This window comes from Pteropus vampyrus, unplaced genomic scaffold (assembly GCF_000151845.1).
Source record: "Pteropus vampyrus isolate Shadow unplaced genomic scaffold, Pvam_2.0 Scaffold288, whole genome shotgun sequence".
NCBI classification, from domain to species: Eukaryota; Metazoa; Chordata; class Mammalia; order Chiroptera; family Pteropodidae; genus Pteropus; species Pteropus vampyrus.
The window spans coordinates 2,386,612-2,410,174 of record NW_011889069.1 but is presented as its reverse complement, the minus strand read 5'-3'; the positions used below and the strand labels follow the sequence as shown (position 1 = coordinate 2,410,174).

Sequence of the window (23,563 nt, the reverse complement as noted above, 5' to 3'; positions counted from 1 at the left end):
ATGAAGAAGATTCATTATGAGGCTGTTAGACTAGATATGTGGAATTTTCTTCCAATTAAATCCCTAAAATAATTGACTAAAAATAAATTTAAAAATTTTTAGTCTAGAGTGAGCTCTCCTGCTTTAAAATTCTTTTAGTGATTATTAGAATCATTAGCTGTTTAAATTACACAGCCTTGGACATCTTTTCTTTTGTTCTGACTTGCTACTTACATTTTTCCTTGTTATTTATATGTGTTTATGCATTGTTTCCTTTACTGCACTGTCTTCTACTTAACAATGGGAACCTGTTTATTTCTAACTGCAATTCATAAAAAGCGTAGGAGTTCCTCCGAACCTCTAGGTGCCTCTGTGAACCTTAGAGAAAAGAGGGAGGGAACAGGAAAGAAGAGAGAATGAATGGCTATCAGAATGATCCCTAGACTGTGCTCCTGGGTTCCTTCACACCTCCATTCCAACCCCAAAAGAGCAGCTCTGTTTTTATAACTTGATTTATAACTAGGATTTCATTGGAAGAAAGGATTCTGCTACTTATAAACAAGTTTGATAGCTACTAACCACTAACATATCTCATCAGTTATATCATCTGATGTTGATTCTTTCCCCACTACAATGTAAAATCCATGAGGGCAGGGATTATAGTGAGCATAATAAGTGATAGTTCACATATAGAATATATGAGTTAATTAATTTGACAAAGAAGGAATTATACAAGGATAGTCTTTATTGATATCTGATTGACTTAAGATACTTAAATACAAGAGTACTCAAAATAAACTCAAAATATTTTTTTTTTGAGTTTAAGATGTTTTAAATGTAGGATGACCATATAATGAATGTGTTGTTTACAATGAGACCCTTTTGAAAATGAAAGGTGCGTTATTCATAGTTACAAAAGGTCAACAGCTATAAACAATGACTGCCTCTGGCAAAACAAGGCATACATTTGCTTTCTTGAGTGACATTTCAAGGGGATCTTGCATGAAGACACATTTTAAATTTCCTTTGGCAGAGGGAATTTCAGCACCCCCCCCCCCCCGCCCCCGCCGCCACACACACTTTTTTTATTTCTGGTCTATTAGAAATAGTTATTACTTGCAGGAAACAATTCAGTCTTGATCTTGTTATCAATTACTCACTCCTCCCAATGTTTGGGTGTCTAAAAAGTAGGGCCACAATCAGAAGAGTAAAGGTTCCTTTGGGGTTTAAATGGGATATCCTATTAACAGTGCTGGGTTCTTATATTCCACTTCTGCTACTGTTCCCCTCCCACCCTTTTGATTAGAGTACTGTCCATGAGAGTGATATCAGTGATTCTAAGAGCCAGGCCACAGATGAGAAGCACAGAGTGGAGGGACAACCATCACCAACTAATGGGGTCTTTCCTCTGGAAATGAGGTGACTCTGAGTTCAAACACCACCAGCTATAGCATGGAAGTCATCTCTGTACACAAGACACTCCAAGCTTATTTCCCAGCACTTCCAAAGCACCTACATGATGAATGTATGATAGAATATGTGATCATTTGCAGTGTAAAAGGATATTGTGTTCCTGTGCTGAATGTAAGAACTTTACAAGAAAGTAAAAATTAGATAAGCAAGCCCAGTTAACTCCTATTCAAAGCTGGTATTAGGAGCGTAGGATTAGATTAGGCTATTTAAGAATGTCATTGTTATGTTTTAGGAGAGGGGCTTGACCTGAAATATATCCAAGTTTATGCGATACATTTTGTTATAATGGTGTTATACACTGTTCGTAAAATTACAAATGTCTCACAGGAAGAGGGCGAATCAGATAGTATACTAGCACTGCCCCTGACATGTTTATTCTGTCTCAAGTTGGCATGTGATTATTCAACCCTACTGGAAAAAAACTTGACATTTAGACTGAAAATCACATTGTTTCTAGGTGGTGTGCATACTGGCTGTGTACAGATATTATATGTCCCTGCAGTCATGAAGCAATTTATGTACTGGTGTGGCTTTCCCACAAGTTAGTCCATCTTGCTTCCCATAGAGCAGCTTGATTGGATATAAAAGCAGCCTCTCTCTCTCCTCTCTGCCATAGATCCCATAGAGTTGGTTTCACAAAACCATAGACCCCATTTTGTTTCTTGGAGGGAGGGAGCACTGCCACCACATCCTCAAGGCCCTGGTTTCTGGCTCCCTCCTATGTGTGCTCTGTCCTCACCCTGGGGCCCCTCTCAGGGGCTATCATTCTGAGCATATAATGGAAGAGGCAGTGGAGCGTCCCTACTGTGGAGGGGCTGCTCTGCAGGATGATGAGGTTATTGGTGGCTCCTGATTAGATATTAGGCCACTGAAGCCTGACCTTGAAAAGGTAGACTCTGGCTCACTGAACATCAGTCTTTACCCTTCCAAATCAGACTTCTGGAATCAAACTTTTGAGATGAGTTCTACTGTTGCTGACCTCTCCAAGGACTTGGGCTGCTTTACTCAGACTTTATTTTCCAAGAGCATGTTATGGCCTGGAGAAAGCTAGGTCTGTAAAGCTAGAAGCAGAAGTGAAAGGTGACTCTCTAGTCATTTGGGTTCTAAAATTAGAGACAATACAAATGAGACCAGTAAAAAACAATATTCTTAGGAAGAGTCAATTCAATAGTATTTATTGTGTGACTTCTTCTATTTGTTAATCCTTGTGTTTTAAACTACCCCCACAAACAAACAAACAAACAAACATACAAAAGCCTAAGTTCCCTATCATGTGCTTTGCATAGAGTAGTCATCTTTTCTTGCTAATCATGTGAAGTGAGAAAATATGATGAGAAGGCAAAACATGAAAATAGCTGTTATCTCATGATTACAATTTCCCCAGGGTCATTTAACAGGGCATAATTTCACTTGGAGTCAGAATCCTCTAACCAAGAGCCAAAGTAATTTTCCTCAGAAAAGCAGTAAGAATGACAGAATAACTTACAATACACTTTCCAGAATTTTCCTATCCCCCCATTCATGCTATTTCCCTACTTGCCATGCTATCCTAATTGTGCCATAATGAGAACATTTCAAAGCCTGCTTCAAACACTACCCACTCCACATCCTAGGTTCATCTCTTGCACAACTCCCCCCCTGCCCCAACTAAATAGTATCTGATATTTCCTTTAAATCCTGAAGAGGGAGTTAAACATCTTTGCATTTATTGTGTTATTTCTTGTTAAATTTACATTTAGATATGAATCAGTCTTATCCTCAGCACTGGACAATTAGATGATGGAAAACTATAATTGGGTTCCATTAGTGAATTAACTTAATTATTAAAAAGAAAATTTGGCAGCTATTTGTGAGGCCCTATCATGTGTCAGGAATTGCTCTAGGCAATGGGGATGCCACTCTGAAAGAGATGGATGGTCCTTACATTCACTGAGCTTCCTTCTAGTAGGAGATATAGGCAATTAAACAGGCATTTGAAGTCTGATGCAGGGTTCTCAATCTCAGCACTATTGACATTTTGGGACAGACAAGTCTTTGTTGTGGGAGACTGTCCTGTACATGATAGGGTCTTTAGTATCATCTCTGGCCTCTACTTCTATGTCTCAGTAGCACCCCCTTCTCAACTCCCAATACTGACCGCCAAAAGAGTCTTCAGACATTGCCAAATATCCCCAGTGGGTGGGGGTGGGGTTGTAAAATCACCAGGTTGAGAATTAATGCGGTAAAGTGATAAACGCAGGTTCTGTGGAAGCCTAGAGAAAAAACATCCATGACTTTATGGTCAAGGAGTCAGGGCCCAGAAAGAAACAAATGGCATATTTAACTCTGAAAAGTATAGGTAGGTTTAATGAGTGTATTATTGATAAGGTATGGAGAGGGTGCAGGGAAATGCAGATAGTGCAGTGCCCCAAAGCTAATAACAACAGCAGGGTTGTTTCTGCCTCTAGGTCAGAGGCATGAGGCCAGGCAGTTACTGGAATAGAAAAGGGAGAGTTGTGTGGAGAGGGCTGACTTCAGAGGAACCATCTTTGGTGAAGTGACTCAGGAATGGAAGGTGACCCTGCTGGAAAACACATAACTGGGCTCCCTTTACTTCCTCCGATCACTTGCTGGACTTTCTATTGACCACCCCAACCAGAAACCAATGGCAAGGAAGTCGGTTGGTATAGCTCACATGAGTCAAATACTCAGAGAAGAAAACAGGGCAAAGAAGGGTAGCAGGTGTTTCTGGAAAATTGAATATACCTAGCACAGTGGACTTCTCTAAAAAAGTAAAATTTAAGTCGAGACCTGAAGGATAAATCAAAATTCCCTATGAGATAAGAAAGTGAGTGGGTATAGCATATACATAACAGATGTGGTTTCTATTGCATGACTTTCAGTTATAAGAGTTGTTAATATATTAATAGTTAATCTGCTGAGACCCTACCAGTTTAGCAGGTAAGAAATTCAATCTGTCATTTTTGAGATACTTGTTCCTCTCTAGAGTATCCAGAATGCTTAGAAAAGGTGTCTCTAGTTTTCAGTTCTAAGAGGTAGAAATCATTCAGTCTTATATGGTAGGAAGAATTCATTCCTTGAATAAAGGAACAAAGAAAGTGCAGAGGGAGAGAGGGAAGAAGAGTGGACAAGTGGATTTCTGCTTATGGATCCAGCTTCATTATCACCTAGTCTTAGCTGTTGTCACTTATGGGGCATTGGTATGGGAAATGAAAAGGTAATCTGGGCTGGTAAGAGACATATCCACTAGCCACCCCCCACCACCCTATACTCTTTCTCCCCACTTTGGCCCATTTCTACCTCCCTGAGCCTAGACTCATTATTTTCTTATTCTTTAAAACCAAAGCCTAGGTGGTAATCATATTCTGGGTGCCTAGCAACTGCTTTAGACCCCATGACACAAAAGTCATTAACAACATGAGATAAGAAGCTCAGAATCAAGAATTCACAAAACCTGGCACCTTTGGGGAATGGGAAAGAGAGAAATCCTTTCACTCCATTCAGTCTTCCTCAGCTTTGAAAACAAAACACACTTTACATAGTTTCTCAGTAGTAACCTGTCATGTTACAGAGTGGGGAAGGGGTATTGAATGCTTGGTAAATTAGGGGATTTGAAGCCTATTCTGTATGGCATAGAAACCCAGTGGGGCGGAGTTATAAAGGATATCGGATGAGGATGTAAAGGACAGCATAAGGACTGTAGTTAATACCATTATAACTATGTATGATCTTGGATGGGTACTAGACTCATCAGGGTGATCACTTCATAAGTTATATAAGCATCTAATCACTATGTTGTATATCTGGAACTAATATAATACTGTATGTCAACTGTAATTGAAAAAAATTTTAAGAGGTAAAATAAAGGAAGATAGAAAACAGAAGAACAGAGAACCTAGTATATCATGAAAATGATAGAACTTTTTCCTGAGACCCATATTGTAATCCCAGCATACCAAAGGAGCCCACGAAAGAGTCTTTTGTTTGTGCTTTTTCATTCTCTACAAATTTATATGAGGCTGAGATGAGATAGGCAGTCCATACTTTCCACCAAGATTGAAGCACCCAGGTGTTTAGGGATGTAGGTAGAGAGCCCAATAAAGTCAGCTGTCAGAGATGCAACCCAAACCCAGACTCCCTCACAGCCAAGCCTTGATGCATACTGTAGCCATCCCAGCAGTCCTATACCAGGAAATAAATAGCCAGTAAAATATACATTATTTGCTTATTTTTTCCAGTTCATCTGTTGACACTGGAACGAACGCACTAGTGTTTTTTCATCACAGAAAGAAAGCTAGTTGCATAGGTGGCTGACCAAAGGTCTCCTTCTCCAGTGCTCTGTGCCTCCATCTCAGGAGTTAACCTGGCTGCCTCCTCTTGTACTCCCTGCATCCTGCTTCCTCACCATCAAATTGGTGTCCTTGCTAATTCGACAAAGTTAATACCTGATTAATAACTCTTATGATAGGAGAGTTTCTGGATGAGTTGTAGCCCCCATTTACAATCTGTTGGTGATTGAAAAATTATGTTCAGTTCAGTAATAATTGATAGAAATGGTCTGTTCTCTTCTGCAGCTGATTGGCTTTGTAATTGTGATTTAATAATGTAAATACCACTTGTTTTCTTCTAAAGATGAATTGCCTTCTGATTTTTAAGCTCAAGAATCTTTAGGCTTTCTTATATCTTTGTCTCTTCTCATGAGATTATAGGTGAAATGTATTCCTTATTTTACTATATATTTTTTAAATATACACACATGCATGTACACACACAATTTAAATCAATGGTTGGAAGAAACACATTATTTTTTCAATCAGCTATTGAGTATCAAGTGTTAGAGCTTACACTTTTTAGAATAATCTAATCTAACTCCTTTAATTTTACCAATGACAAAACAGGAGGCCCAGAGTGGTTAAATAACTTACTCAAATGTACACAGTTAGAGACTGTTCATGTACCTCACATAGTGCTATTTCTTGTCATGAGGAAATTTTGAAAAGAATATCTGTGATGTTGTGATTTATAATAAATGTGTATTTGGTCTTCATCTAGTTTTTGGCACAGAGCTCTTAAAACCCTTGGAATTTCCTGCGATGTGGGTAAAGGTGTCTTTTCTTATGTCAATGATGTGACTTTTGGAAAGCACCTAAAGATGGAGGCTGGTTGCCAGGGGAACCAATTATGTGATTAGAGGATTGGGACTTTCAGTTTCCCTAACCCCCACCACCACCTACTGGAATGGGAGAGGAGCTGGAGATTGAATTCAATCATGAATGGCCAATGACTTAATTAATCAAACCTATGTAATGAAGCCCTCATAAAAACCAAAATAGATAGGGTTCAGAGAGCTTCCAAATTGGGAAAAATATAAACATTCTGTGAGAGTGGCAAACTTGGAGAGGGCCGGAAGCTCCCTGCCCTTTCCTCATACCTTGCCCTGTGCATCTCTTCTATTTGGCTGTTCCTGAGTTATATCTTTTTTTTATAATGAACTGGTAAGGTAGTAAGTAAAATGTTTCCCTGAGTTCTGTGACCCACTCTAGCATGTTAATCAAACCCAAGGAAGGGTCATGGGAACCTGTGATCTGTAGCCAGTTGGTCAGAAGCATAAGGGATAACCTGGACTTGCCATTGGCATCTGAAGTGGAGGGTAGGGAGCGGTCTTATAGGACTGAGCCTTTAACCTATGGAATATGACACTGTCTGCAGGTAGATAGCATCAAAATTGAGTTAAATTGTTGGACACCCAGCTGGTGTTGACTTGCTTGGTGTGTGTGGGGGGGGGGGTGGGAACTCACACATTGGAATTGTTCTCTAATGTGTGAGTCATGGCTCTATATTTTACTTCTCTAGTGATTGTTTCTCTACTGTTATATATGCATACCATGTGTGTATTTGTGTGTTCATCTGTATATAATATGCAGAACAAAATAAATACACTGTTACATTAATTACATGAGTTACCATCAGGGTACAATATCTTACGATTGAAAAAAAACCTTTAAAGTTGCATATAAGGAGAGTGAGCTGACACTATCCATACTGACCCATTCTCAGAAGCTCCATTTGTGAGTAGTCCTAGAAATCCACAGGTACCACCTGTCTAGAGATCATACAGGCCCCTACTCTGTATGGCATGGTATACAGTAGCCCCTCCCAACCTCCTCATTTTTATCCAGGATCTTTCAATCCAGGGCCACTCTGTTGGAACCCTGTCACCCACACAATCTTCCTTGCTTTTATTCTCCAGAATGACATTGTTCGCCAAGGAGGCAGAGGTCCCATGCCCGCTAAGGTAAAATTGACAAACTAATTATAGCCAGTAGGGAAAAAAAAATCTAGGAAGTCACAGGACCATCCTTCATTCCAGGTGAGCTGTGTTAATTTTGATAGCTGCCTCCTGGGACGTCTATAACCACTAAGCATAAGGAAATCCAGCAAAGGCAAGCAGGATGGGTGGCGCAGCAGGAGCCTGATGAGGGAATTTTAGAGACTGGAGAGCTTTTGGCTGAGCCTTCACATCCTAGACCCAACCTTCAAGGGTAGCAACAGGATTCACACCTTCAAACTTAACTACCTAGAAACTTCAGGTCTTTATAAAGGCTGATTGCTGTCCAGTGACTACTGATAAGAGCACAGAATCACTATGTATTTGGCCAGAGAATCTGCCATGAGTTAAGGTGGGAAAAGAACAGTGTTTGAGAATCTAAGAAATGTGCTGGCCCAATGCACTCATTTTGCAGATAAGGAAACTGGGAGTAAGGAAAAGTGGACTGGCCAAAGTTCCCGGGTAATTAATTAATAGCAGAGTGAAGACCAGAACCTTGGCCTCCTAGGCTTCCATTAGGCCTGTATTCATCAAAGTTCTCAAAGTTCTCCAGAGAAACATAACCAATAAAATATGTCGAGAGATAAGATCCATTATAGGAATTGACTCATGTTGTTATGGGTGCCGAGAAGTCCCTTGATCTGCCATCTTGAAGCAAAAGAATCAGGAAAGCCATTTGTGTAATTCAGTGTGAATCTGAAGGTCTGAGAACCAGAGGAGTGGATGATTTGTCTCCTAGTCCTGATGCCAAGGCCTCAGAACTAGGAGAGGTTGAGGGCAGAGGGCAGGGGGCAGGATGGAGGGCACCTGTGTAAGTCCCAGAGTCTGAAGGCCTAAGAACCAGAAGCTCTGATGTCCAAGAGCAGAAGAAAATGAATGTCTCAGGTCAAGAAGAGAGAGAATTTGCCCTTCCTCCACATTTTGTTCTATTCAGGTCCTCAGTGAACTGGATGATGCCCACCCACATTGTGGTGGGTAGTTTACTATACTCAAGCCTACTGGTTCAAATACTAATCTCTTCTGAAAACACCTTAACAAACACACTCAGAAATAACAATTACTAGGTATCAAGGCATCCCTTATTCCAGTCAAATTGACACATAAAATGAGCCTGGCCCTTCAGACCTTGTTGGTTCTGCTCTGGCGAAGCCATACATCGATTCTGATAGTAGAGATGAAGGGAAATGTGGAGCCTAGTGCCGAGCATTATGCCTTCACTACTCCTAGGACCCCTTTCCTTGTCTCTCAATGTCTGTTCTCTGGTTGGGAAGGTAAGCCACATATCCAAGAATGAGATATTTTTAGAGAAGACTGGGGAAGATAGAAAACAGAAAGAAACATTATTTTCTTGCATTTCAAGATCCCTCAGACTCATGAAAATGGGCCTCATATCATATAAATAGATGATTAGTTGTACCTCTAAGACATTACTCCAATCTACCGATCAAGGGGAGGGAAAAAAAGCAGCTACTTGTCAAAATCTGCATGAATAGAAGTCTTAGAAGGAAAAGGAAATAATTAATCCACCTCATTAATACAAGACATTACCCTCAGACACACAGAGTCCTTCATAATTGTCAAAACCTCTCTTTGCTCCCCATCACCAAGCAGCTACAGCACAGTGACAGATGAGAGCCACCTTGAAACAGCATGGTACCTCTATTTTTCAGCCTGCATTGTCGAGACCCCAGATAAACCCAGGGCAGCCGAGGTCAGTTTTGCAGCATGCATGCCTGAATGTAGGGACTTTCTTATGTTTCTTTACAGGTCAGTAATTCTGGGATCCTGGTTTGCGATTCTGCCCATCAGCACCACTGGCATCAGATTTCCAGACTTAAGGATTATTTAGAATTTGTGGGTATAGACCATATTGCTAAGTTATGAAATATCATATGACCTTTGAGATCATCTGGTGCAATTTTTTATTTGATAGAAAAAAAAATAATTGAGGCTTGGATAGCTAAAAACACTCAAAACCACATAGCATAATAGTGACAAAACAGATTAGATCCCAAGCTGTCAATTTCCCACTCAGTAATCTTCTCCACTTATTTATACTATTGGCACAGTCTAGAAGGTCATGTGTAATGTGACTTCTATTAGGTGACTAGGCTAAGATGGGAGGCCAGGAAGATAGATGCCTTTGATGAGAGGTCAGTTTAATAAGAGTCCAAGTTGGATGATAAGAGGGAGACGGACTTGCCTAGAATAGCAAGCACAAGGTGCAGATGCAGAGAGTCCTTGACAAGAAAGTTTCCAAAGGGAGCAAACGTCACATCAAGTGCTCCTAATCCTTTCCTCAGCTCCCGCTATAGCTGAGTGCATGAGCAAGCTATCTCGCCGTGATGCTTCAGAGCTTAGCCCCTCACGCTCTGTGAAGTATGCAGAAAATGTGGTTGTGGCCTGCATGCCAAGTGCTCTACTTGAGTTACTATTTTGCCTGGAAGCTAATACAAATATTTCAAAAATATTAATGAACATTGATAATTAGCATCATTGCCATGCTGCTGTGCTGTTGAGAACTAATATGGGGAGAGGATAATAGGGAGAGAATAAAAGAAAAGGAAAGAAAGAAGAAGCAAGAAAAGTCAGTCTGTGACAAGGCCTCTTCTGCAGAAATTGGCCTGTATTCTTCCTCAAAAGAGTATTTTGCAAGTAGCCTGAAAAGGCCCGAGGGCAGCTCCCATCTGCAGTCTGGGACATCCAAGCCATTTCAGAAAGTATAGATCTGCTGTCTGATTCACCAGGCCATTGAACAAAGATTCCTAGAACCCTACCTGGATTTCCAACCTGAGGGGCAGCTGTGCTTTGCCCTCACTGCGCTTGCCTTAGGCTCCAAGCAGCTGCTCTAATCTGCACTTCCAGAGAACGGTGCAGCTGATGGGCCTCTAGTTCCGGGAGAACAGAGCTCATGGGGTCATTCTTGATCCTCTTCCAGCATAGTCTATATCCCAGCATCTACAATCTACTAGGGGACCAAATCACTATCTCAGAAGTGAATGTTGGGACAGCCCCACAAGCAGAGTAAGATGCCAGCAGCAACCCAGGAACTGGGCTGGAAGTACAGCGGCCACAAAATTATTATCTAGACCAGCACTTTTGAGAGTAGAAGGTGACCGTTAATAACTATCTTGAGGAAACAGGTGTCAACTGGAATTGTCTCAGAGAAACCTAACTATATGATTACCTTACCTATAAAAATAACAAACACATCCTTAGTGTTGCTATGCAAAAACAAAAACATTAATCCTCAGGGAAAATGAGCCAAGTGCAGTTGGTGTTGGAAGTTTTAATTCTCCCCAAAGCAAGCAAACAGTAAAACGTTCACTCCAAAGTTGCTTTATTATTAGAAATAATTTGAATATTTTAGAGACCACCTATCCCTGAACAGATTTTGACCTTATAGATTTGTTGTGGGCTCAAGAAGCCAATTCTCCAAAGCACCCTCAGGTAATTCTGGTATTGCTTACCCACAGACCACACTCTAATTTGGGATGTTTCTGTTTCTCTAAAATATTGTTTTTTTTTCTGTTTGTTTGTTTGTTTGTTTGTTTGTTTGAGAAATTTGGCTTGGGTGACTGGTAGTGCCTTAGAGTTGTGCAGGCAAGGTTGAGTCAGGTTTTCTTAACATATGAATTAAAGAAGCAGTATCTCATTCAATGCCATGAGCGTTTGTTTGTTTGTTTGTTTGTTTGTTTGTTTGTTTGTTTGTTAGCAGTGGCTTATTTAGACTAGAGCACAGAATTCGTTTCACTTTTTAGTTGTTAATACTGAAATAATCCTGGTGGTTCAGAATGCAAATAATAATAATGAGAGAATAACATGTAATAAATAAAAGCTTTTCAAAGGTTCTTAACATTTTGTCAATAATTTAGCTATTTAAGCTCTGCTTTTCAAAAATAATAATGTTTTCTTCAACCTCTATGTCCTTTTGGTCTGAACTATTTCTTTCTATTTATATTTAGATAGTTTTTAGAATACAAATGTTAGCTACTTTTTTAACCCAAATAGGCTACTCTATTTTCCAAATGGATTTAAACTTCTGTCCTCAGCCATTTGCCTGCCTATATATAAAATCCCAGCTCTGTGTATCTTCATTCTCTCTGTCTCTCTTTGTCTCTCTGTCTCTGTCTGTTGTCCATATCTCTCTTACAACCCTTTTCTTCTTTTTCTGGCACATACTCTAAACTTTCATTTGAAGGATATGTGCCACATCCTTGCAGGAACCCTGGCACTTTCTGTGTTACTCACTCAGGACCACTCCTTCTGGGTCAAAAGTATCATCTAGATTCTAAAAATGTGTTGTCCCAAGTCTTCCTATGCATAATTAACCCATCTCAGAAAAGAGAACATGAGTAAAACCAAGTAAAACACTCATTACAGTTCTTCAGGAAAAAATGCTACTCTGGCTTTTACGCTCTGAGCTTGTGGATCTGGGTGTTCCTATCCATTGTGGGCTGACAAAGAGCAGTGGACACTGTCAGGCCCAGCCATTGTTCTCATTACCTTACATGCTGCAAGGTTCCCTTTCCAAACCTCACCCGCTGACCTCCTGACTGTATATCTCTCACGGAGGCCAGATGACAGTCAACAGAGGGCCTGAGCACACTCTGAGGTGTGCAGAGCTTTATGCACTACTATGCCCCAAGTGCCTTCCCAGCAGAGGAAGCCTGGTATCCTACAGCTGGAGCTGGTGCTTGGAAAGTGAAGGCCACGGGAGTCCTCGGTGTACTAACCAGGGCTGTCATCTCAGACATCCTTGAACATCGGAGTCCACTGGAAAGGTTTTAGAAGATGCTGATGCCAAGGACGCATCCCAGACCAATTCAATTAATCTGTAAGCATGAGAACAAGAGTCTACATTTAAAGTGCTCCTAGGGTGATTCTGATGTGCCACCTGGAACAAAATGTCTAGGCAGTCCCTCCTAGTCTTCACTGCAGAGAGCCAAATGTACCAAAATTGATCTTTCTGGATAGTCCTACAGATTGAGTCACTTGGGTCCTCTTCTTGTGCCATCTTCAGCTGTTACATCAGAAAATGGGAAAAACTTAGGAAACTCACAATGGCCAGGGGATTTCTTTGCACCCTCAGCTACCATGAGCGTTATTAACGTACTCTTTACTCTACTAGAAGTTCAGTAAACTTTCACAGTAACACATTGATCTTGTCATTATCCAACTTACTCTCAGCTTCAGAGAAGGTAGCCAGCAAGGCAGACCTGGATGGGGGCAAGCCACCCCTCCCTCAGGGGAGGTCCTAGTGGCCTCAGCCTGAGAAAGGTTGTTTGAGTCCAAGACAAAGAGCTTCTGTCACCGCCATCAAGTGAGACATTGGCCCAGAGGCTCAGTTTCCAAACTAAAATGACTTTAGTACAATTCAATCGCTTGTATTAATTAAGGGGAAATGAAACAGTGGGTTTATCACACTTTTCATTAACTCCAATGCAGCAAAGGGATATATCTGAGAGTTGGGAGAAGGCAAAAATAGAATGTACTCCTGTCCACACTCCCTGGTTTAATTAAGGAAGGGGGAGCCCAGAGTTGCTTATTGCCAGCAGTATTCTAAGAAGAGGCATGAGATGGGGGAGGTCAGAGACTGGCAGCAAGAGGGAAGATTAAGTAAGTGGAGAGAGAGAGCTTTGGGGGGCTTCAGAGTTTCCAAGCCTCTAGCCATTTGGTATAGAGTAAACAAATACTGCATGTTTATCCTACACTAGATGCATAAGGAGTTCAGAGAAGGAGCAAGTGCAATTCCTTCTTGGTGCAATTCCATTTAGACAATGGGATGACTACTATATAGGAAGCAAGCACAAATAGTACAAGACTGAGATCATGAAACCCAACTGTCCCAAGTGTTGAAAGCTTACCCCAATTTCAATTCAAGCATGTTTCTCATGTTTCTATTCTTCAAAAGAAAGAGGTTTTTGTGCTAGAAGGTATGCAGTTGAAGAAGATGCCAGATCTCTAGAAAAGAGAGAAACCAGATCCATGGCCAACAGGTTTCCAGATGGCAGCCTCCCCTGCACTCCCTAGAATGAAAAGGCTCCTCTTCCATTGCAGTCACTCTTTGTCTCCCCCATGGATGATGGAGGACTAATGTAATCGGAAAGGTTATTTGCTTAGGCATCCATTGGACCTAGTGAAGCAGGAATACGGCCACCATTTGTAAGTGAAGGCAGCACTCCAGACTTTCCATCACCTTTCTGATCCGCCTCTGCTTACCCAGGAGTCTCTATTCCAATACACACCTTACTCTTAGGTCCAACTTTGGCCTGTGGCTGAGTACCCAAGTCAAGTATTCCTACTGCACAAGTCTAGATATTATCAGTTCATAGGGAGAAAGGTAAGAATCCATGTCAGTCTTGGATGCCAAGCCCAGATTGTAGGCCACCTTGACAGCAGTGAAGCTAATATTTTGATCTTTGTGGCTCATTTTATGTGATTATGTTCTGTCGACCAGGATCCTGGAAAGAGAGAGATGGATGAGTGACAAGATTTGGGCACACATCCCCACATGAACTTCTAACAGTGTCTACCTGGCCCTACATACCTCAAGGGCACAGAAGCAGTGAGAATCAGACTGCTCTAGACAATTCCTTTCCTTGCCCTTATCTTGCTCCTGCCCTTTCGGGTATGATTTCCAGCATACATACATGTTTTTTCTAAGTATGGTGTACTTCTTGTAGGAGTAAAATCCCAAATGTTTAATAGCTTGAAAGACTACCTAGCTTTGGTGAGTCAGCAAGAAGCTATTTTTTAAGATGGATCAAGAAGCCTAGCTGTGGTCTAACAGGTCAGAAGCATGTGCCTGATCATCTGCACCTTTGATTCCAACTTTCTAAGTTCAGTGTTAATAGGGATCATCTATAATAGCCCCTCTTGCTTGGTAGTAGGAAAATTTCTTTTTGTTTTTCTGGAAACCTTACCATTTGAGTCAGATAGATCCCTGGGGTGCTCCCCTCTCTCCACTCATACTGACTTCCTTCTCTGGCTTTCTTGTCTAAGTTCTTGTCTAAGTTTCTTGTCTAAGTTCCTCTGGCCGTTTCTTCCCACATGACATTTCCTCTTTGTGTAGATGACTCCTGAAACTCATATTCCCTCTTCCATGCTCTCATCCTCCTGATGCTCATTTCCGCTATGGCACCTGCTCTCAGGCAGGTGCCACTGTGAGCCATCTCCTGACAGATCCCATGACAAAAGTTGTGACAGGTGCTGACATTTAACCTCACAAAGCAGCTTTCATAGATAGAGCAGCAGCTTTCCATGGCTCATGAGGAGGAACAGTGGGATGGGGGCACCTAGGAGGCAACTTCTAATCATTTCAAAGAGAGAAGCCAGCCAGGGTTTGCCATAATATGGGGATAATTTTTTGAACTATGTAAATAGTCTAGCAAAGGAATAGATCACCCCTTGAAGTCATCCCTGGGGATATTCACACAGAGGAGAAGATATTTTGTGAGAGACAATAATCCAAAAAAAGTGGAAGGCTAAAATCATGGTACTTTCAACTTTGTAACTCTAAGGAATTGGCTGAGGAAAAAGGGGCAAAAATTGGGCATAAGTGTGATGGCCAAGATATAGCCAGCATGGAAGAACAGGATGTAAAGGGGGAAACTGAGTCAGAAACTTCCAGGATTTACTCTGGATTTCCAACTTGATCTCTTTATCCCTGAATGCTTAGGTTTCTTTCAGCTCTAATGAATTTTTATGATGCCGCATACCTTACTTGAGGGATCTAAAAATAATTAAGAATTGAAAAATTGAGCCTAGAGACAGAAAAATATAAACTGCTCCAGTTCTGGGTTCATGAGACTGTAGACTACCCAAGGTTAAGGACTTTGTCTTCTACATCATCTCCACCCCCCGCCCCCCATAGAGTCTAATCCAACACTTCTGTCATGGCAGGTATGAGTAAAATAAATGCCGGCAGTATCAGGGACACCAGGTGGTACCAGGATCCTTCTCCCAAGGCAGTTTCTCTGTCTGCTCTTCCATTTCTAAGATGGAGCAGATCCTGCTTGTCTGTGACTTGCTCTTTATATTATGTGACTATGTTAACTCAGAATATGATCCCTGCAGAAGACGCCCCCTTGTGCCCACAGAACCCTGGGCTCACTCACTCAATCACTAGGCACGTATCCTGTGTCTGAGGGGTCCTGGCTAACAGACTTCCCACATCCACAGATAAATGGTCCCCTTTGTATCCTTGCAGATCTTAATCTTGTTAATGCAGTGAACTGAAACTTAACTTCTTCAAAGCACTCCTCCATGGAAAGAAATAACTCCTGTTTTTAAAAATATATTTCTGCCAATGATTCAGGATCCACTTCCTTTTGCTCCCGCTCATGTTAAATTGGAAGTCTGAATGCATAGGGCAGGTTGATGATGCCCTTAGGTAACAGGCTTTTACAGGACATCTCACCACAAAACAGAACTGTGGGGCAGACTCGAAACTCCTGTGTTCATACATTTGGTCAGAGGAAATATCATAGTATCCTAGCCTATCTTTCTTTGTAATCCCTTTTAATGTTTCCTTTGGCACCCCGACCATCTTTCCTGCACCTCTTTTCTTTCCTTCACACCAGAGCATCCTTCATTGTCTTTCTTCTTCCTTTCCTGTTCCTCCCTCTGTGTTTCTCCTTAGCTCTGTTTCCCCGCCCACCTTTGCCTTCGTAGTCAGCAGTTTGCCTTCTTGGCAGCTAGTGAAGAGGATTAAAACATTTGTTGCCTTCTGCCCTTTCTCTGCAGCATGGAATCAGAATTTTACATTGCAACCAGAATTGGAGAGGGCAGGGAAAGCATTGAACCCTGCGGTGTCCTAGGTCTCCAGGCATTTAGCAACCTAGATTTGTTCTGTTTAAAAATTCTCACCCAGTATTCAAAGTGGTTAAGAAAATAGCATCTCATCACCTTCAGTGGGCTTGAGTTTCAACATCTGCTTCCCATTTCTTAGCAAAGAAAGTGTTGACAGGATGCATGTTTTGTAGTGAGTTCATAAAGGCTCGACAGAAAAGTTAGCTTCAAAGGTCCAGATACTCAGCCTCAATGTACCATACTGAGCCTGGTACACCAAAGACAGGGTGTCCTTTGAGAAGCAGGCTCCACAGGGACCTCAGCATAAGAGGCACTCAGTGGCCTTTGTTGATCTGCTGTCCACTTCACAGACCCAGATGATTATAACTGTGTGAGTAAGAGGGAGCCAAGAGCAGTACTTGGTGGTGCCTTTTAGCTGCTTCACTACTCAGAGAGTGGGCCCCAGACAAGCAGCATGGAAATACTTGGGCACTTGTTAGGAATGCAGAATCCCAGGGCCCACTCTAAACCTACTGAATCAGCTCTATATAGTTTTTTTAATCCTAGAAGAATTTATATGCAAATTAAAAACTGAGAAGCACTTACTTTATAGTACAAACTTGACAAATTCATTTTCTCACTTAATGAGGTAGTATTATTGTAATGATCCCCATTTTACATGAGACACTCTCTTCTTTCCTCCCTTTTTTGCTGTCATATAACCATCCCATAAAAAGAAAAAAAAAATCATTACAGATAGTGAAAATAAACCCCACATTCTAGAAGGCGAATGTTTTATCCTGTAATTCCCCCATGAAGGATCGAGGATCTGCTCTACTCATATAAATGCAGAGAATCACTCACAATCCCACAACACTGGCCTCTATCTTCTTTAAAGTGATCCCTTCCCTTTGTACAGCCAACACCCCTACATTGACTGGCATTCATTGACTTGCCTTAACAAGGGCTTTAAGGCATATGTCTGGTCTATACCGTGCTGCATGATATGGTCTATCTTATTCTCTCCAAGGAAAGGGGTCAGAGAAGGCTCCTGCTAGGTGCCCTGCACATAGCTCATTTGCTTGGTTAAATGCCGTGTGGTTTAACTACCTGTGGCAAATACGTTGCAGTATATTTTGAAAGAATAATGGTGTCTTCATAATAGGAAGCTAAACTTTCTATGCTGCCATATGTATTCATTGCAAGAAAGGTGCAGTACAGAGACTCTGGAAAGTCATTTTGGTGTGTTTGATTTAATTGTTGTTTAATCCTTTATAAATACTTATATTGGTCAGCCAGCATTATTTTAACAAGTGAGGCAATATTCATTTTTCTTTCTGAAATAAGTGATCTTAGAACTTCCTTCAACTCTGAGATACTGTTAAGTCTAAGAAAAATAAGGGGAAAAGGATGAGATGTTTATATATCTCTAATGAACCTTGAGAAATTAGGATATGAGCTAGACTGAATTGATTGAATGCTTGTCAGGGTAGAGGGCTGTGACCAGCACCGTCACTCCCAAATGTTGAGATATAGGGCCCTACATAGGGCCCTATCCCAAACCCCAGGAGGCAGCATGTTCTGGAGTGTCTTCCTTAAGATTTTCTAAGTCTCCCTCTGGTGTCTGAGACCAGCCTAGGCCAGCAATACCATTCAGGAGAGACACTCAAATTCTAGACTGGGAAAGTGGGCCTGCCCCAGGCCCCATTTCTCCCTCCCCTTCAGGGCACATGTCCAATTTCTACTCTAACCATTCCTCATGTGGATTCAATCAGATTACCCAGATTACAAAACTGACACCTGTGGGCTTGTTCTGGGGCCCTGACAACAGGTCTATGTTGTGGCCTGGCAAATAGATTGTCCCTGCTGGCTAATGCAAGATTTCTTTACCAGGATTGCATGAGGTTGGTATATAAGAATGATACTGATTTTAGGTGACTCAAATATCTATATAGAGAGGGGCTCCTTGGAAAATATTTGATTAGGACCCCATACCTTCCAGGGATATCTGGAAACCAGCATGCAGACACTTATGGTAGAGCATGACCTGGGGTGGGAGATGGAGGCAGAGAAGGCAGCAAGATTTGAAAAGCAATTCTGGAGAAATAGGAAGAGTGGGTGTATACTCCCCAAGGCTTAGACTTGGAGCAAAGTCAAGATGCCAAAGGTCTTGCCTTCCTACATTCACCCATCACCCCATCCACCAGAGACACCATACCCACCTGTACCATATCCATCCATGGTGAACTCAGACTTAGTTGATTGAGCACCCACTGGATCAAAATATGCTCCCACGGGGGTGTGAGGAAAGTTGTGATGAGTTTTTATAGTCCGCAAATCTAATTTGTCTCTAACTCCTGGAGCACAGAAAGGAATTAGGCAGCAGGTTTATAAGAAATGCAAATGACTGTATTTCCTCCTTGGCCTTTGTGTTGGCTGGGTTTTCACTGGAGTCTGGTGCTTTGATAGAACTCAGAACATTTGTATTTCAAGTCAGAGAATCTATTCTTTTTGCACTGAACCACAGGGTGGGTTAAGGAATAAGGCAGAGGAGAGAAATTGTGGCAAGAGCATGTAACGGAGGCTGTGAGCAATGTAAATTGTGTAGCCCTAGAATATTTTGGATCATAAATTGCAATCTTCACAAGTACCTAAAAATAAAGCTTCCAAAATGCCCCCACAGAGTTGAGTATTAAACCCATGAGGTTGTTCTACTAACCGTGAATCCATTATTTGGACCAATCATGTTTATTTTATGTTGGCAAATGTTTATTGAGTACCTACTACATAGCAGTCACAAAATGCTTCCTATTCATTCATTCTCCATATTATCTACTCCTTCACAGTTTGAAACCAAACCAAATGCTTTGCATTTATTTGTATTAAAATGCGAAGTGGTCACTTATTTGTTCAACATGTAGTTAGTAGTTTGTATTCTCTATTCAGACATTGCTACCTAGTGAAAAATTAGTATGTCGATACTAAAATATCCTAAAGTTATCCTCACAGTTTTTATTATATTATTGATTATGACAGTTCTCTTTAAAATATCAAAGTTTAGTGATGTGTTGTGTTATTTTGCATGTCCTCTCTTAGTTAATCCTCATAATAGTCACATGAGTAAAATAATATCTCTTTATTAAGTGGTCTTAACTGTTAAAGTGACTTGGACAAAAACACATTGATCCAAGGCTCGAGCAGAAAATTCATTTTTTCAAATGCCATGCTTTTGAGCCAACATGATGTTTTATAATCTTAATGTTCAAACCCTGTTTCTACAGCTTTCCATATCCCATCTCCTACAAGTTCTACATGTTCGTAGAGCTCTGTCCCTGTTTTTCACAGTTTCATGATTGCTTCCTGTCTGTTTTTTTCCTCCCAGAAGGCCAGGGTTTTGTGAGTGAAGATGAATACCTGGAGATCTCTGACATCAAACGTGACCAGTCCGGGGAGTATGAATGCAGCGCCTTGAATGATGTTGCTGCACCTGATGTGCGAAAAGTCAAAATTACCGTTAACTGTAAGTTGACCCATTGTCAAGGAGTTCCAGGGGGAAAGAGAAAATAGGGACTAAGGGAACAAGTTGGTAATTGTAATGTTTGTTTCCAACAGGAAACATACTTTATCGGATGGTGTGCCCCATCACTGCCACACTGCCATTTGCCCTGGAGTCCTCCCCTGACTGTCACAGCTTTTAGCTAATGGGGAAAATTGTTAACTTTGAATTGGTTTAAAGTCTTAAAAAATGCAGGGATAAATGCAATATCTTTAAGCAAGAGTTCTTTTCCTAAAACAAATGGTTATTTAACTGGGAACATGGGGTGTCATAAGAAATCCATTTGCACAGCAGGTGATTAAATGTGTCTTTCATCCATTTTATGAAATCACTCTGCATTTCCCCCTCCCCCCACAGACCCTCCTTATATCTCAAAAGCCAAGAACACTGGTGTCTCAGTTGGTCAGAAGGGCATCTTGAGCTGTGAAGCCTCTGCAGTACCTACAGCTGAATTCCAGTGGTTCAAGGAAGATACCAGGTACCTTGAAAATGAAAACAGGGCATGTCTGAAGTAGAGCTAGTGGATCATTTTCCACATGAAAGAAGAATGATAAAATAAAGGAGAAAGATATGGCAGGATTAAAATGCATTTTAGCCTCCTTTATACCAGTCTCCATTTAGAACCAGAAATAAACAAACAAAAAAAATGGAGGAAACTGAGATCTGGGCAAAATAAACTAACCTTGTTTCAGAACCTGAGATTAGTTGTAGACATGGCAGTCTTTGATGAATAGAAGCCAGTAAATTTAGCCTTTTGTCTGCTGACAGAGGCTGTGGCACTAATGGTTCGAGTTACTGGGACTGGGTTAGTTAGAGGAAAGAAATGTTGCAAGGCAGAAGCCCTTCTTGTAAGATTAATCGGAGCTACCTTAGAGTTCTCTCAGCACCTTCTGTCTGCTGTCCCACTCTTATAGAACCAGACCAGCAGTGCCTTCTCTTATTGCAGGCTAGCAACGGGCCTAGACGGCGTGAGGATTGAGAACAAAGGTCGCATATCTACTCTGACTTTCTTCAATGTTTCAGAAAAAGATTATGGAAACTATACTTGTGTGGCTACAAACAAGCTTGGGAACACCAACGCCAGCATCACACTGTATGGTGAGTTCAGGAAGCCTAGATGCAGTGGGCTTGGCCATGCGAGGGAGCTTGAGGGACTCAAGAGGGAGGAAAGCAAGATCTGCTTGGCCTGTATCCATCCATACTGCTCAACCCACCACCCTTAGACATGAAATGCTTCTCCTTGTCATTCTCCTAGCATGTGATGCAGTGATGTTTACAAGGTAATTGATGTCTCTTTGTCTATTGAAAGACAAGGTTCATACCTTACAAAAAAGGTAAACCAAATTCTGAACCGAGTGCATTGGTGGTTGCTGTAAAGAAGGAAAAACCATGGAACAGTTCAATTGTAGTACTATGTAAAGGTCTGGGGGGTAAATTAGATATAATTTTCAGTTAACTTCTTTAGTAAGAGTCTATCATTCTGAGGCTTATATTTATAGTTTTAAACCAAGTCAACTGCTGCCATCATGATTCTCATGTTGATTGCCATGTCATATTCTCATTCATTGGAATGAAGAGAGCAGTCCTCAGTTCTCATTAAGATGACTGTTCTATTCACAGCTGGAGTGTCAAACCCTTTTCTGAAAGTCTCTCCCTCCCACAAGGATGGAGAGCTCTCCAGAGCCATGATTGATCCCCCCACCCCCACCCCAAAGCCCTTGTCCTTCTCTCACTCAATATTCCCATACTTCTGTATTCATTTCCTTGTGTAATAACATTTCACACCATGGACCAGGGCCAGCTTGTTGTGATATTTCTTGTGTGTATGTATTTGTTTATTTGCTGAGATTTGGTTAGAGGGAAGCACCTGGTGAGTAGAATGAAAAGGTAATCATTTTCCCATGTGCACCTCAGATCCTGAACAAGCTTTCAGCATTGACATTAACTAAACTTTGTCCATCAACCATCTGAAATGTGTGATCTATGTCTTTTGTTTTCTCTCTGCATTGTGTGTGCATTGTGCTGTGTATGTCTTAGAAATAAGCCCCTCATCAGCAGTGGCAGGTGGGTACAGCATGTTCCTTCCTTCCTCTGCCTGCCTGAATGCCTATGCTTTTGAGTTTAAGCCTACTTCAAAGATAGGCTTGCCTGCTCCACCTCCCAGATTTATTTCTCCTTAGTAGATAGACTTCAGGGGTTTGATTTGTACAGTTTAAGTAACAAGCATGTAGAATATGATGGCGTTCACATGTACACATATGAAATATCATTATATGTTTATGTAGAAGTTCCCCCCCACACCAAGAAAAAAAACACAATAAACTTCTACTTGGTGGCCTTTAAAAAAAGATGAACATTCTGATATTCTTGCACACAGCAGCACCAAGAGAGACCCAACCCAGAGACCAAGTATATTATCAGATGATTGTATCCATGGGGAAGTCACCCTAGTATGAATGCTTTATCCTGTTAGCCTGAGGTCAAAGGGCTAAAGACTTAATTCTAAAATCTTAGTTTAAAAATAGAAGTACATGGATCTTTAATAATAATAATAATAATAATAATATCTACCATTTACCAAATATTTACTGGTTTCTGGGCATCATATTAGTACTGTGCAAGACAGCTTATTAACCCCATTTTAAAGATGAGTAAAAAAGAGTATCAAAGAGGTTAAGAATACCGAAGTACACATAGCTAATGAATACTAGATGAGACCCAGCACTGGACCCATCATCAGATAATCCAGTGTTTACCCAGAGGATATATACAGTGAGATATATGCATACATGCAATCATGTATTTAGGTGAAGCAGTTCTGCTTCCAGAGGTAGAAGCCTCACAGCCCTACTGTTCTATGATCAATCTCAGTCACATAGAAAATGGTAACCTTTGAATTTTCCAAACCTGGAAGCAAATCTGCAACTGTCACTTTTCACAGGGCAATCATAGGCCACTATCTCTGCCCACACCTTGATGTCTATGACTGTTCATCCCTTGGTCTTGATTAAACCAAGGAGAAAAGGTAGGGCTAGGATGCTACTCAGCCACTGATGCTGCTATCACTCCCTTGGTTAATAGGGTCATCAGTAGCAAAGAAACCTAGGACTGACAACTAGATGATCCACGTTCTCTTCCTTCCATACAATTAACTAAGGAAAGAGAGGTGTCATAGCAGTTAATATATATTAAGACTATCTTAGTCTTCTAAGGTTGTCATAACAAAATATTATAGGCTGGTTTCTTAAACAACAGAAATTTATTTTCTCCCAGTTCTGGAGGCCAGAAATCCAAGATCAAGTCAGGAAGATCTATCATCTGTTTTTGGTGAGGGCTCTCATCCTGACTTGTATATGGCTACTTTATCCTCACATGACTTTCCTCTGAGCATGTGTAAAGGGGGGAGTGGAGAGAGAGAGAGAGAGAGAGAGAGA

At 41.1% G+C, this 23,563-nt stretch overlaps 1 protein-coding gene across 12 annotated transcripts in view; it reads left to right on the top strand.

Annotated features, from left to right (window-relative positions):
• The window catches only part of OPCML (opioid binding protein/cell adhesion molecule like), a 495,048-nt gene that overhangs the window by 441,730 nt on the left and 29,755 nt on the right, over positions 1 to 23,563 (top strand). For 8 of the 12 annotated variants that reach the window (XM_011376225.2, XM_023521043.1, XM_023521046.1 and 5 more), the window contains 3 exons: positions 19,956 to 20,093; positions 20,487 to 20,607; positions 21,076 to 21,227. In XM_011376225.2, coding sequence (XP_011374527.1) covers positions 19,956 to 20,093; positions 20,487 to 20,607; positions 21,076 to 21,227 — 411 coding nt within the window. The remainder of the gene's footprint in view (positions 1 to 19,955; positions 20,094 to 20,486; positions 20,608 to 21,075; positions 21,228 to 23,563) is intronic. The other 4 variants (XM_011376227.2, XM_023521048.1, XM_011376228.2 and 1 more) reach the window with 2 other exon arrangements.